At 41.0% G+C, this 12,819-nt stretch overlaps 1 protein-coding gene across 4 annotated transcripts in view; it reads left to right on the top strand.

The window, feature by feature from the left end:
- The window catches only part of ulk4 (unc-51 like kinase 4), a 425,974-nt gene that overhangs the window by 303,166 nt on the left and 109,989 nt on the right, over positions 1 to 12,819 (top strand). For 3 of the 4 annotated variants that reach the window (XM_041184964.1, XM_041184966.1, XM_041184965.1), the window contains exon 32: positions 12,403 to 12,508. In XM_041184964.1, coding sequence (XP_041040898.1) covers positions 12,403 to 12,508 — 106 coding nt within the window. Of the gene's footprint in view, positions 1 to 12,402; positions 12,509 to 12,819 lie in introns of those variants that run through there. The other variant, XM_041184967.1, reaches the window with a different exon arrangement.

Raw genomic sequence — 12,819 nt, 5'->3', positions numbered from 1 at the left:
GGCAGCACTACCTGGGAGGCGGTGGCTCCTGCCGGTAAGACATCCACCCAAGGCCTAGCATCATCCCTTGATCCCAGGCCACAGGTGAGTGGTGGTGGGCAGGGTGGTGTCAGCAGCAAGGGCAGGGGGTGGCTCTCAGTGGGCTCCCCTTCCCGATGTCAGGTCCCTCAATCAGACATTGTGTACCTTTGAATGAGGGAAGACCCCTGGAGCCTGCAAGCAACTCCGCACGGATTTGCTGGTCATGCTTCCTGCTTGGCGAGGCCCATCCCACCGCTGATTGGTACCACTTGAGCCTCAATTGGCCGCGCAGCGAGAAGGCCGTCCAGGGAGTTAATCAGGGTGGAGACGGGAAGTTGGCAAGACACCCAACCATCACCCTCCTGCCTGATTAAATACCCTCCTGCCACCAAAATCACCATGGAGGAGGGCAGTAAATTCCAGCCATTATTACCAATTAAATAATCACCCTTCCATAGAGAACCAAGTAAATAATTACCCTTCTACAGATTACCAATGAATTAATCCCACTTTCACTAATTACCAATTAAGAATCCCTTTCACACATTGCCAATTGGTCACTAATAAATCCAATAAAGAATTAAGGAGAAACTTCCTTACTCAGATAGTGGTTGGGATGGGGAACGTGCTGCCACTAGGAGTATTTGATGCAAATAGTGCAGATACATTTATAGGGAAGCTAGATAAGCATATGAGGGAGAAAGTAATTGAAGGTTATCCTAATAGGGTGAGATAAAGTAGATTGGGAGGAGGCTTGTGTAGATCTTAAACAGCACCGACCAGTTGGGCCGAGTGACTTGTTTCTGTTCTGTGAGTGGTATGTAATGCTATTCGCAATATCTCTCTGCCAGATTTTGTTGAATTATCACTCCTGCTTCTGCTTGTAGCTACTCCTACCAGAAGATCTGCTGTCATCATATGTTGATTTGTCTTGACCCATCCTCACACATTCATTATAGCTCTTCTGCAACCACTCTGTGATGTCTGTTGTCCAACTATGCCTTGGTCAACCTCTCTATCTGCTGCCCCCCACTTTGCTCTCTAGAAGAGATCATCTTTGAGTCATTAACTTTGGTTGTAAAATAGGTTCCAGAGGTATTTTTAGCAATGAGGGATTGAGCTTTGGATATATAATGCAACTATTCAACTTCTACCACTACAATCTGGAATGGCTATGAGTTTCCTGGCCATTTGCTTTAAATGAAGCACCAAGACATGAATGAGCAACAACTTTGAAGTATTCTTGCTGTTTCACAGGCTCTCATCCAGTTTTATTATTTCATATGCAACATATAGCAACGATATATTATTATAGTCATAGATGTGGTATAGCTTTTAAAGAGTTAGTTGTTTGCCAAACAACCTAAAGAGGCCAGCAAAAGGAATATTGCCTCAGTAAAATTATTGGTAATATGCCTTAAGCTTCACAGTGTATCTAGCTTGGCAACATTTATAGACTCCAGAATCACAGAATCATAAGCAAGCATAAGAAGTATACATTCAGGGTATAAATGTTAAGTGAAGTTTCTGTATTTTTTAATCAAACTTATGGTTGTATATTAAGTAGTTAAGGCAGCCATTATATCTTGAACAGCTAAGGGAGGAAACTGGACCTCCGCAGAATTAGTATAGAGCAACCAAGTGCCAATCATTTAGAGTAGTCATTTATCTCAGTTTAAACATATCACCCAATTTGATGTATGTCTCTCTGAAAAATAAACACAATTCCATATGTTTAAATGGGTTAGCATTTCATGGAACATAACGAATTGTTATGACCTGGAATGCACTGCCTAAAAGGATGGTGGAAGCAGACTGATTAATAACTTTGAAAAGAGAATTGGATAAATACTTCAAGGGGCAAAATTTGCAGGTCTGTGGGAAATGATACCAATTGGATAATTGGTATCTTTCAAAGTGCCCGAACAAGCACATTGGGCCTAATAGCCTCCCTCTAATCTGCATCATCCTGTGATTCAATTATCTAAAGTTTCTGTCACACTCAATAAGGAATATGCTTCCAACCACATAACCTTGTCATCACCAAGATTGCCTCCTACCACCTCCATAACTTTGGCTGACACTGCTCAAGCCTCAGCTCATCTGCTATTGACATCCTCATCCGTACCTTTGTTACCTCTATACATGAGGCTGAATTTTCCTCCCATCGGGGGGGGTGTTGTGCGGGGTCGGGTGAGAGCGAGCGCGAACCGGATCGGAGTCCCCGATCGGGTCCGCGCCACTATTTTATGTGGGTGGGCCAATTAAGGCCCACCCAGCGTGACGCTCGCTCAGAAGCGCTGAACGCTCCCATTGCGGGCGGGGAGGGATTCCGAGTCGGGGCCTGCGCTCTTTTGAGCATGTGTGCAGAAGAGCTGCCTCAGGGAGACCAGTTTAAGGTTTTAAAATTTAAGTAAAGGGAAAAAAAACATGAGCTGGGACATGTTAATGAATTTTTAAAATAATTTTTATTGAATTTTAAAACCCTTCATGAAACCTCATCCCGCCCTGCATGAGGTTTCATGAAAAATGCGAAGGCCGCCTGGGCTCTTCGCCTGCCCCTCAACCTTAAGGTTGGACGGGCAGCTCAGTTAACTGTTTTAATTAGTTTTTAACAGGCCTTAACAGTTCTGTGACTTCGTGGCACACAGCCGAGTCAGCTGCGCGCCTGCTGAACTGAAAATCTAAATGACACGCGGTGACGTCGAGAATGTCGGTTCACCCGCCCGACATCACCCTGTGTCATTGTACGTATTGGCGAGCGGACCCCGCCCCTGCTCACCAACCAGAAAATTCCTCCCATGATCTTTTGAATATTCCCCCGGCCAGCTTCCCAGCTACCACTCTCCATAAACTTGAAAGAAACATTAGCATCTATATAGTGTCCTTCATGACCACCGGATGTCTCAAAGCACTTTGCAGCCAATGAAATACTGTTGTAATGAAAGAAAGATGGCAGCCAATTTGGGCACAGCAAGCTCTCACAAATAGCAATGTGATAATGACAAGATAATCTGATTTTGTAATGTTGATTGAGGAATAAATATTGGCCAGGACCCCAGAGATAACTCCCCTACTCTTGTTCAAAATGGTTGGCATCCTTCCATCTGCGATATGATGGGAATGCAGCCTCAGAACTTTGGTGAGGTCAGATGAGATCATCTGCTGCACGTTGAATGTCCACCTCTAGGGCAAACAAGGCCATGGTTTAACATCTCATCCAAAAGACGGTATCTCTGACAGTGCAGCACTCCCATAAGTACTGCACTAGGGTGTCAGCCTTGATTTTTGTGCTTAAGTTCTGAGGTGGGTCTTGAAACTTTGAGAGTAAGAAGCAAGAGTGCTACCAACAGAGATACATTGCTCATCCCAAGCTCTGCTGCTTGTATCCTAACTTGCACCAAGTTCTGTTCACCTTACACCCCTCTGCTGACCTACACTGGGCTCCAGACGACATGGCCTCAGTTTTAAAATTCTCATCCTTGTTTTCAACACGCTCCATGGTCTCGTCCCTCCCAATTTCTGCAACCTCCTCCAGCTTGAAGGCTTCCCATGCTCCTCCAACACCTGGCCTCTTGCACATCTCCTATTTTAATTGCTCCATCATTTGTGGGGTGACTTTGGTATACTGGTAATGTCACTGCACCAGTAATTCAGAGGTCACAGGCTAATGCTTTGGGGGCATGGATTCAAATCCCACCATAGCAGTTGGTGGAATTAGGATTCAGTTAATGAAATCTGGAATATAAAACTAGTGTCAGTAAAATAGTAAAAACCCACCTGGTTCACTAATGAAAGAAAGAAATCTGCCATCCTTACCCAGTTCTGCCTACTTGAGACTCCAGACTCACAGCAATGTGGTTGACTCTTAACTGCCCTCTGCAGTGGCCTAGCCAGCCATTCAGTTCAAGGGAAATTAGGGATGGACAACAAATGCTGGCTTTGCCAGCAATGCCCACATGCCATGAAAGAATAAAATGATTCATGATCATGCTTAAAAGCTGCCAAGAAGCGCTAAAGCCTGGAATTCTCTCCTCCTTTCAGACACTTCTTAAAACCTCTTTGACCAAGTATTTGGCTGGCTGCCTGATAATGCCCCTGTGAACTGCCTTGGGACATTTTATCACATTGGCAAGTTGTTGCTTTCTAAGACTTGCCTTGCAATATACTGTCACCACATTTCCCCCTTGTGCCCCAATGCTGCTAAGTAAAACTGAGAAACACAGAGAGAGCAGTTTGAAATGGAATAGGAATTTAGACTGCAAAACTGTGAAGTGAGCAGAGCTGAACACTGTCATGCAGGAGAGGGATTCTTAGCATTGTTGCAACTGATTATGTGCTGATCATAGTCTCAGCTAAAACAAAAACAGAAAATGCTGGAAAAACCCAGCAGGTCTAGCAGCATCTGTGGAGAGAGGAACAGAGTTAACATTTCAAGTCCGTATGACCCTTCTTCAGAGCTGGTCTCAGTTGGCTCAATAGTCTCAGCTAGTTCTTCAAGACTGTTGGGGAAAATATTTCAATGCATACAATGACCATTATGACAATAAGTACATCTCTGCAAGAGAAGTACAGCTGACACCAGAACCTTAGGTGTTTGTAATTTACAGTTTACAGTGTATTAAAATTGAATATTTTTAAAAGAAAGAATTAATTTAATAAAATCCTGGTCCGGGCAATTTATTGAGATGAATAATTGATTATATCCTTGAGTAAAATAGCTGAACTAATAGAAAACTCCATTGGGGTTACAAAAGGAAGCTAACGAGAAAGTATTTTCATTATCAATAGTGATTACTACTGCTTTAGTTGTTTTGATTAGGCCATGTCTATAAATGAAGGACTATCTCAAATTATCAAAACGTATACTTTTATTAGATCCCTATTGCAAAAGTTCAAAATAATGGATATGTCAGACTATGAAATTTAGTAGGTTCAAAACATTTGAAGAATTATTGGCCATTGCATACAAAGATATAAATATACTCCATAGGTGATAAAAGGAATTCAAACGCTCAATTTTTATGTTAATATAAACAGTTCACTTTTGTCGCATCTGTCATGCTCAAAGCTAATTTGTTTAATAATTGAAGGCTGCATATTTTATGTGGCTTTCTGTTTGAAAGAGAAGACAAAAGCGAATTGGAAAGAGATTGTCACCTGTTTGATTACGGCACTGTTCACACCTCGTTCTGACGCAACAATGGGGGCAGATGTTTTTGTGAGCTTTTCATTTACATGAATTTCAATCAATCACTTGCAAATAACCTATTACTTGCACATAACAGCAGTTTCAGTTAAGAGCATAAAAGGGATGAGCGGCAAAGGATTGAAGAGAAAATTTATATAACCATAGGAATTAAATTTAAGTTTTGGCCCCAGCTTTTAAAGCTGTTATATTCTCTCTCATTTCATTAATTGCTCAGTCTTTTAGTGTCGAGGAGATATGATGGCTTATCTATATTTAGAAAAAAACATTGAGTGAGTGTCTTTTCTGGTGAGACAATTGGTCCAGAACAACAACATGGATGGTCACTGGTAACCTCTTAAATATTTCCCCCAGTTATGTGCTTACCAGAGCCCTTCAGTCTCCCAGAAAGCCAGAGGCTGTTATGACTAATAACCTACTTGGATTTTCCTCCAACTTTATTGACCCCTCTTATTCTGAACTTCAAGACTGATGTTTAATTGAAGCCAATTCTGAAGTTTAAGACATATTCACTAACCTGTTCTTGGAGCCTTGTGAATCAGATCCAAAAATTCTAAAGAATTTTATTACTTTGGACATTTCATTCATCTTTCTTTCTCCTTCCATTCACATTTAATTTGTTTTTGTAATATTTCACTGACTAAATTAATCTCCACAAGTTATTCTGTAGTTTGGGAATTGGAATTTGAATCAACAGGATCAATTCTGGAGACATCACCATTTCCATTTAAGACCTTAAGACATAGGAGTAGAAGTAGGCCATTCGGCCCATTGAGTCTGCTTCGCCATTCAATGAGATCATGGCTGACCTGATAATCCTCAACTCCACTTTCCTGCCTTTTCCCCATAACCCTTGATTTTTTAATTAATTCATGGGATGTGGGCATCACTGGCTAGGCAAGCATTTATTGCCCATCCCTAAATGCCCTTGTTCAGAGGGATCTGTGGATCTGGAGTCACAGAGAGGCAGACCAGGTAAGGACGGCAGATTTCCTCCCCTAAAGGATATAATTGAACCAGATGGATTTTTGTGACAGTCGACAATGGTTTTGTAGCCACCATTAGACTTTTAATTCAAATTCCACCATCTGCTATGATGTGATTTGAACCCAGGTCCCCAGAGCATTACCCTGGGTCTCTGGATTACTAGTCCAGCAACAACAACACTACACCATTAAAAATCTGCCTATCTCAACCTTGAATATACTTAACGACCCAGCCTCTTCAGCCCTCTGCGGTAAAGAGTTCCACAGATTTTGAGAGAAGAAATTCATCCTCATCTCTGTTTTAAACAGGCGACCCTTTACTCTGAGATTATGCCTTCTGGTCCTAGACTCTCCACAAGGGGAAACAACCCCTCAGCATCTACCCTGTCAAGCCCCCTAAGAATCTTACATGTTTCAATAAGGTCACCTCTCATTCTTCTAAGCTCGAATGAATACAGGCTCAACCAACTCAACCGCTCCTCATAAGAAAATCCCTCCATACCCAGAATCAACCCAGTGAACCTTCTCTGGACTGCCTCCAATGTCAATATATTTTTCCTTAGATAAGTGAACCAAAACTGTTCACCGTATTCTAGGTGTGTAACTAGTGCCTTGTATAATTTTAGCAAGACTTCCTTATTTTTACGCTCCATTCCCTATGAAATAAAGGCCAACATTCCATTTGCCTTCCCTATTACCTGCTGAACTTGTATGTTAGCTTTTTGTGACTCATACATGAGGACCCCCAAATCCCTCTGTGCTGGAGCTTTCTGTTATCTTTTTCCATTTAATAATATTCAGCTCCTCTACTCTTCCTGCCAAAGTGCATAACCTCTCATTTTCCCACAGTATATTCCATCTGCCAAGTTTTTGCCCACTCACTTAACCTGTCTATATCCCTCTGTAGATTCTTTGTGTTATCCTCACCACTTGCCTTCCCATCTATTTTTGTGACATCCACAAACTTGGCGATAGTACATTCACTTCCCTCATCCAAGCTATTAATATATATTGTAAATAATTGTGGCCCAGCGCTGATCCCTGTGGCACACCACTAGTTACAGGTTGCCATCCTGAAAATGCCCCCTTATCCCAACTCTCTGTCTTCTATTAGTTAGCCAATCCTCTATCCATGCTAATATACTACCCCCAAAACCATGGACTTTTATTAAGTAGCCTTATGTGCAGTATCTTATCGAATGCCTTTTGGAATTCCAAAGATATTATATTTACTAGTTCCCCTTTATCTATCCTGCCTGTTACCTCCGAAAATAATTCAAAGAACTTTGTCAGGCATGATTTCCCCTTCATGAAGCCATGTTAATTCTATTTGGTTTTATTATGCATTTCTAAATGCTCTCATATTATATCCTTTATATTTCTATTTAATTTTGCTTCTATATTTATTTTGACTGACCCATCCCAAGAACAGTAATATAGTGGTACCAGACTAATAACCCAAAGGTCTAGACTAATGATCCAGAGACACGAGTTCAAGTCCCATCACGGCAACTGGAGAATTTAAATTCAGTTAATTAAATAAATCTGGAATAAAGAAATTAGTACCAGTAATGATGACCATGCAACTACTTTCAAACCCTTTGGGGGGAAACCTTGGAAAAATTGCTTTTTGACCCTTTCAGCACAATTCTAATTTGAGTTTAGATGTTCAACTCAAATCATTTTCTATGTAAGGGAAAGAACTTATCTAAATGATTCAGGTAAAACAACCGGGCTTTAAGATAATGAAATGGTTTGATAGGGTCAACGTAGGTGAAGATGTTTCCATTTGCAACTAGAGTCCATAAGAATAAGATAGTCACTAATAAATCCAATAGGGAATTCAGGAGAAATTTCTTTACCTAGAGATGGTAAGAATGTGGAACTATTTACCATAAAGAGTATTTGAGGCGAATAGTATAAATGTAATTAAGCAGAAGCTATATTATTGTCATCGCAGTCCCTTGAAATGCCGTCCGCCGGTCTTCATGATTTGTGTCCTCAGGTGACTCAGCGGGTCAGTCCAGGAGCCACAAGTCTTTGGGCAGAGAGGACAAGAGTTGCCCTCTCGTTCCCTTGGTGGGGTTCTCCAGCCAGGGCTCTGTCCTCTCTCCTTCCACTTTAGTTGCTTCTCCGCAGCAGAGTTTATGTGATCAGTTTCTGACTGTGTCGCAGCTTGTCGGATGAGGTGACGCCACATGGCACGGTTTGTGGCAAGTTCCTCCCATACACCGATGTCAATTTGACCCCTTTTCAGTGAGGCTTTCAGAGTGTCCTTAAATTGTTTTCACTGTCCTCCTTGAGGTTGGGTGCCATCCTTAAGTTGTGAAAAGAGGATCTGCTTCAGAATTCGATTATTTCTCATGCAGATGCAGTGTCCGGACCAGCGGAGCTGATTTCATATCATCATGGTTGCAATGCTGGAGGAATCGGCTTCATTGAGGATGCTGGAGTTAGTTCGCCTGCTTTCCCATTTGACTGAGTATCCTGCAGAAGATATATAAGCACAGAAGGAAGAAAGGAATAGGAGGATATGTTAATAGGGTTCGATGAAGAAGAGTGAGAGGAGGCTCATGTGCAATAGTAGTATGGACCAGTTGGGCTGAATGGCCTGTTTCTGTGCCCTAAATACTATGATATATCAATGCTTCTTTTAATTTCTTTGTGAGCAGTGCCACAGGAGAACAACGAATTGTTCACATATGACTGATTATTCATCGCTGAGTGTATTTGTTATTCATTCGTGTACAATGAGAGTCTGAGTGCTGGAGGCAATACATTTTAATGAGCAAACTAAACCCACACACAAACAAGGGGAAGATGGTAATTTCAAGTTTAATTATCATTCACAGTACAGTAGGAGCAATGTTTTACTGAAACTGCTCATTGCACTGCTCACACGTCGGTGTTCCTAGCTTAATAACTCATTTGTGCACTTGAGGTAAGTTTATTAGACGGCACATAGGATAAAAGTTTGCTGTTAATTCATGTGTATTTGTAAGGAATTCTGTAACACACTTCTTTAGATAACGAGCACAGATAAAAGATTACAGTTAAACTGTAAAAAACTATATTTAAAATTGCGTGCTGTTAAAAACAATGTCAATCATCCCATGGTGTTGCACAAGTGGAGTCAAAATCTAGAATTGCATAGAACATGCAGAAACAGGTCATTCAGCCCAACTGGTTTGTGTCAATGTTTATATATTGCAACAAGAAGTCAAGACATAATTGAACCAGGCCAAGCAGTGATAATTCAATCCCCATTTTGAAGTCTTAGATTTTGAATTTGGGAAGCAGAGAAGTAGAATTGATTGGAGCATAAAGATTTCTCCACAGTGCAGGTTGAGGAGTTGGGAGATGCCAAATTGAGGTGCTGCAGAACCACCACTGTTTGGGGGAGGTGGGGGGGGCGGTGGTGGGGGGGTTGCGAATAATTGCAGCATGACACAGAAAACCCAATCTAAATGTAGACAAAGGAATTTATCATGGCAAAAGTTTGATTGGAACTGTAATTAAAAGCATGATAACGGGAAGTACAATTGTGTAGACAATGGACATACAGTTTTTGATTTATTGTAGATATATGGAGTTATTCCATTTCAAAAACAAATTCCTGTTTCTCTCCTGAAGACGCACAATCACACTGTAGCACAGCACCAAGGACACCAGCCCTGACACCACCCCCGCAGTACCTCCTTATAGTGTCCATTCTTCTTATATGAATCTAGACAGTGAATGTTGATAGGCTATTTGACCATCATGAATAACACAACTTCATCCATGGGTCATACACACACCTCCAACAAAGGTCAGTGCATGTTCTGCAAATAACACTATCCCAACTGACTGTGTTTACCTCAGCACAGGGATTCCACAACTAACTTTACTACTCTCTTTGCTGCTCCACCTCAAATCTGGCAGTTTAACGCAGACTAAAGAAGGAACTTTTCCAATCTGTGTGGCTCACTAAACAGTATAAATATCCACTGAGCCATTTGTGGAGCCACTAAAGCCTCCATATACCTCTGTAGTCAACACCCCTTTGACCTTTTGTTTATGACATCTTTGGCAATCTCTCCTTTGCCTCCACCTATCACTGACCCTCTATCCAGCTTCACCTGTCCAACCCCACTTAAACAGCTTATATTTCACCACATTTCTATTTCTCTTTAGTTCTAATGGAGAGTCATACGGACTCGAAACGTTAACTCTGTATTCCTCTCCACAGATGCTGTCAGAACTGCTAAGTTTTTCCAGCAATTTTCTTTTTTGTTTCAGATTTCCAGCATCCACAGTATTTTGCTTTTATATTACCTTTGATCTCAGCTACTGGTCACTGCTCATATCCTAACTTGTGTCAAGTTCTGTTCACCCAACATTCTTGTGCTTGTTGACTTACATCGGCTCCCAGTCCACCAGTGCCTTTAAATTCTCACCTTTCTGTTCAAATCCCTCCATGCCCTTGCCTCACCCTATCTCCGTAACCTTCTCCAGCCCTGCACCTTCTGAGAACTTTACATCCCTCCTAACTCTGGCCTCTTGTGAATCCCCCATAACCTTCACTCCACCATTGCCAGAAATGCCTACAGCCATCCAAGCCCTAATCTCTGAAATTCCCTCCTTGAACCTCTCCGTCCCTTCCTCTTCCTTTAAAACCCTACTCAAAACCTACCTCTTTGGCCACCTGTCACATGTCCTAATATCTCCTTGTTGGATCCTGTCAATCTTTGCCTGATAATTCTTCTGGGAAGCGCTGGAATCTTTCCCTATGTTAAAGGTACTATATAAATGCAAATTCTTGTTGCCCATGTTTTTTTTGGGTGATTATTTCTCTGTTACTCACCATTATCTGGCTGAAGGAACAGACAGATTCATTCTTCCCAAGGGTTTACCAGTGCAGCTGTTCTGTAATCAGATGAGTCATTGCTATGTAAAAATAAGCAGGATGGACCCATTCTGCAATTCTGTTCTCTCTCCTTCTCTATGGAGACTCACTCCTACACCTGGATCTCCACTTAACAGTTTTCCCCAATGGCCCACTTGAGACCAAGAATTGTCCATGTGGGAAATTGTAAACTAGATTCATATCCTCTGATTCTGTGGCTTAAAACTTTAATAAGTCTTGTAGCATGCCTTTAGGCTATCAGGCTCCAGATTTTTTAACTTTAGGTGTGCATTGAGACAAATCCATTGCAGGTCTTGAAACTATAAAGGTTTAAAATTACAATGTATATATTTTTGAAAGGAATGTCTTTCAGCCTAAGTAACTTATTGTTACTTCCACCCTGTTCCCTAACAAAGTTATGATTTAGATTTTGTGGTATTGGCATGCTTTAGACTCAAGTGACTAGTGGAGTTTTGGACAGTCTCGAATAGAAGTACGATGTTTGCATCCAATTTTTGCACTTTAGTTTATTTGCATTGATTCCTCAGATTTAAGAAAGTCCAGGAAGTGGTGGGAGTGGAAAATTGCATGCACGTGAATTGTAAAGGGAAGGAGGCAGTTAAAGGGAAATGTTAGAATAGAGGGATACAAATTCTGAAAGCCTTTGGAAGGATTCAGAAGTCTATTAGTGGCCTTTGTCAAGGCTGAAGAGGTAGAGAACTAAGAATTGATGGGAAAAGGATAAATGTAAAGGAAATTCAAGGAATAGGGCCAAGGAGCCAAGCAATCGAGCACATGATCTCTTGTTTAATTGTGCATGAAGTGGACTTACTGTTGTGAGTTCATTGCAAAGCAGGTTGCCCTCTTTGCTACTCTACAGCATTCTCCACATAGGATCAACATTGCAGCATGACCACAAGGAGGTGCAGCCAAGTTTCAGGCCACAGCTAACAGTTACTACCGCCAGATGTGCCAGGTTTATGTGATCATCCTTGAAGCTCTGCATCTAGCTCTGTATTGAGCCAGACATCATAAAGATAGTTTCTTCTAGTCATTGTCAGTTAGATGTATTGACATTTGCAGATAAAGTTGGTGGCAGCTTGGTCAGTGAATGCAACTGATGCTGTTGATGATTCTGGAATGTAGTGCCGCACACACGCACCAGATGTGTCTGTATTCCGTTACTGTCAGGCCATTATTCTACAAATATTACTGTATGCTTTTTGTTATCGTGCTCTTTATGTTGCATTTATATACAGTTTTAGCTTTTACAATCAACTTGTTTATTTGATTCACAGGAACAGCAGGACAATGTACTGGGAACTGCAATGCAAAGCGTAATATTACTTTTCAACAACATAGTTGCCTATAAAGATGCCAACATGAAAATGCTTTACGAACAAGGTATGTACTTTTTTTATCTTTTCTAGATACAGAATGTGTGTAGCTTTAAAGTGAAAACTGTTATTCAATTTCACAAATTCAGATTTAACTGTTCTATTCAAAAAACATTATCTTTGAAGATGGGATTTTTGCAAGCAGGTTTGTTTTTTTTTTGAAGTCCAATGTTCTAGTTGATTACATTTTGGATAATTGATTAATGGATTGTGTCAACAATGATTATTGTACTTTTCTGGTCTGATGTAAAATTAAACTGTTATCTTTCCAAAGTTTTATTTGTTTCAGGAGTGAATGCATACACCCTATGCATTAAT

This window comes from Carcharodon carcharias, chromosome 3 (assembly GCF_017639515.1).
Source record: "Carcharodon carcharias isolate sCarCar2 chromosome 3, sCarCar2.pri, whole genome shotgun sequence".
Classification (NCBI taxonomy): Eukaryota; Metazoa; Chordata; class Chondrichthyes; order Lamniformes; family Lamnidae; genus Carcharodon; species Carcharodon carcharias.
Note: the sequence above shows the minus strand (reverse complement) of the source record. Positions and strands in the feature narration are given on the sequence as shown.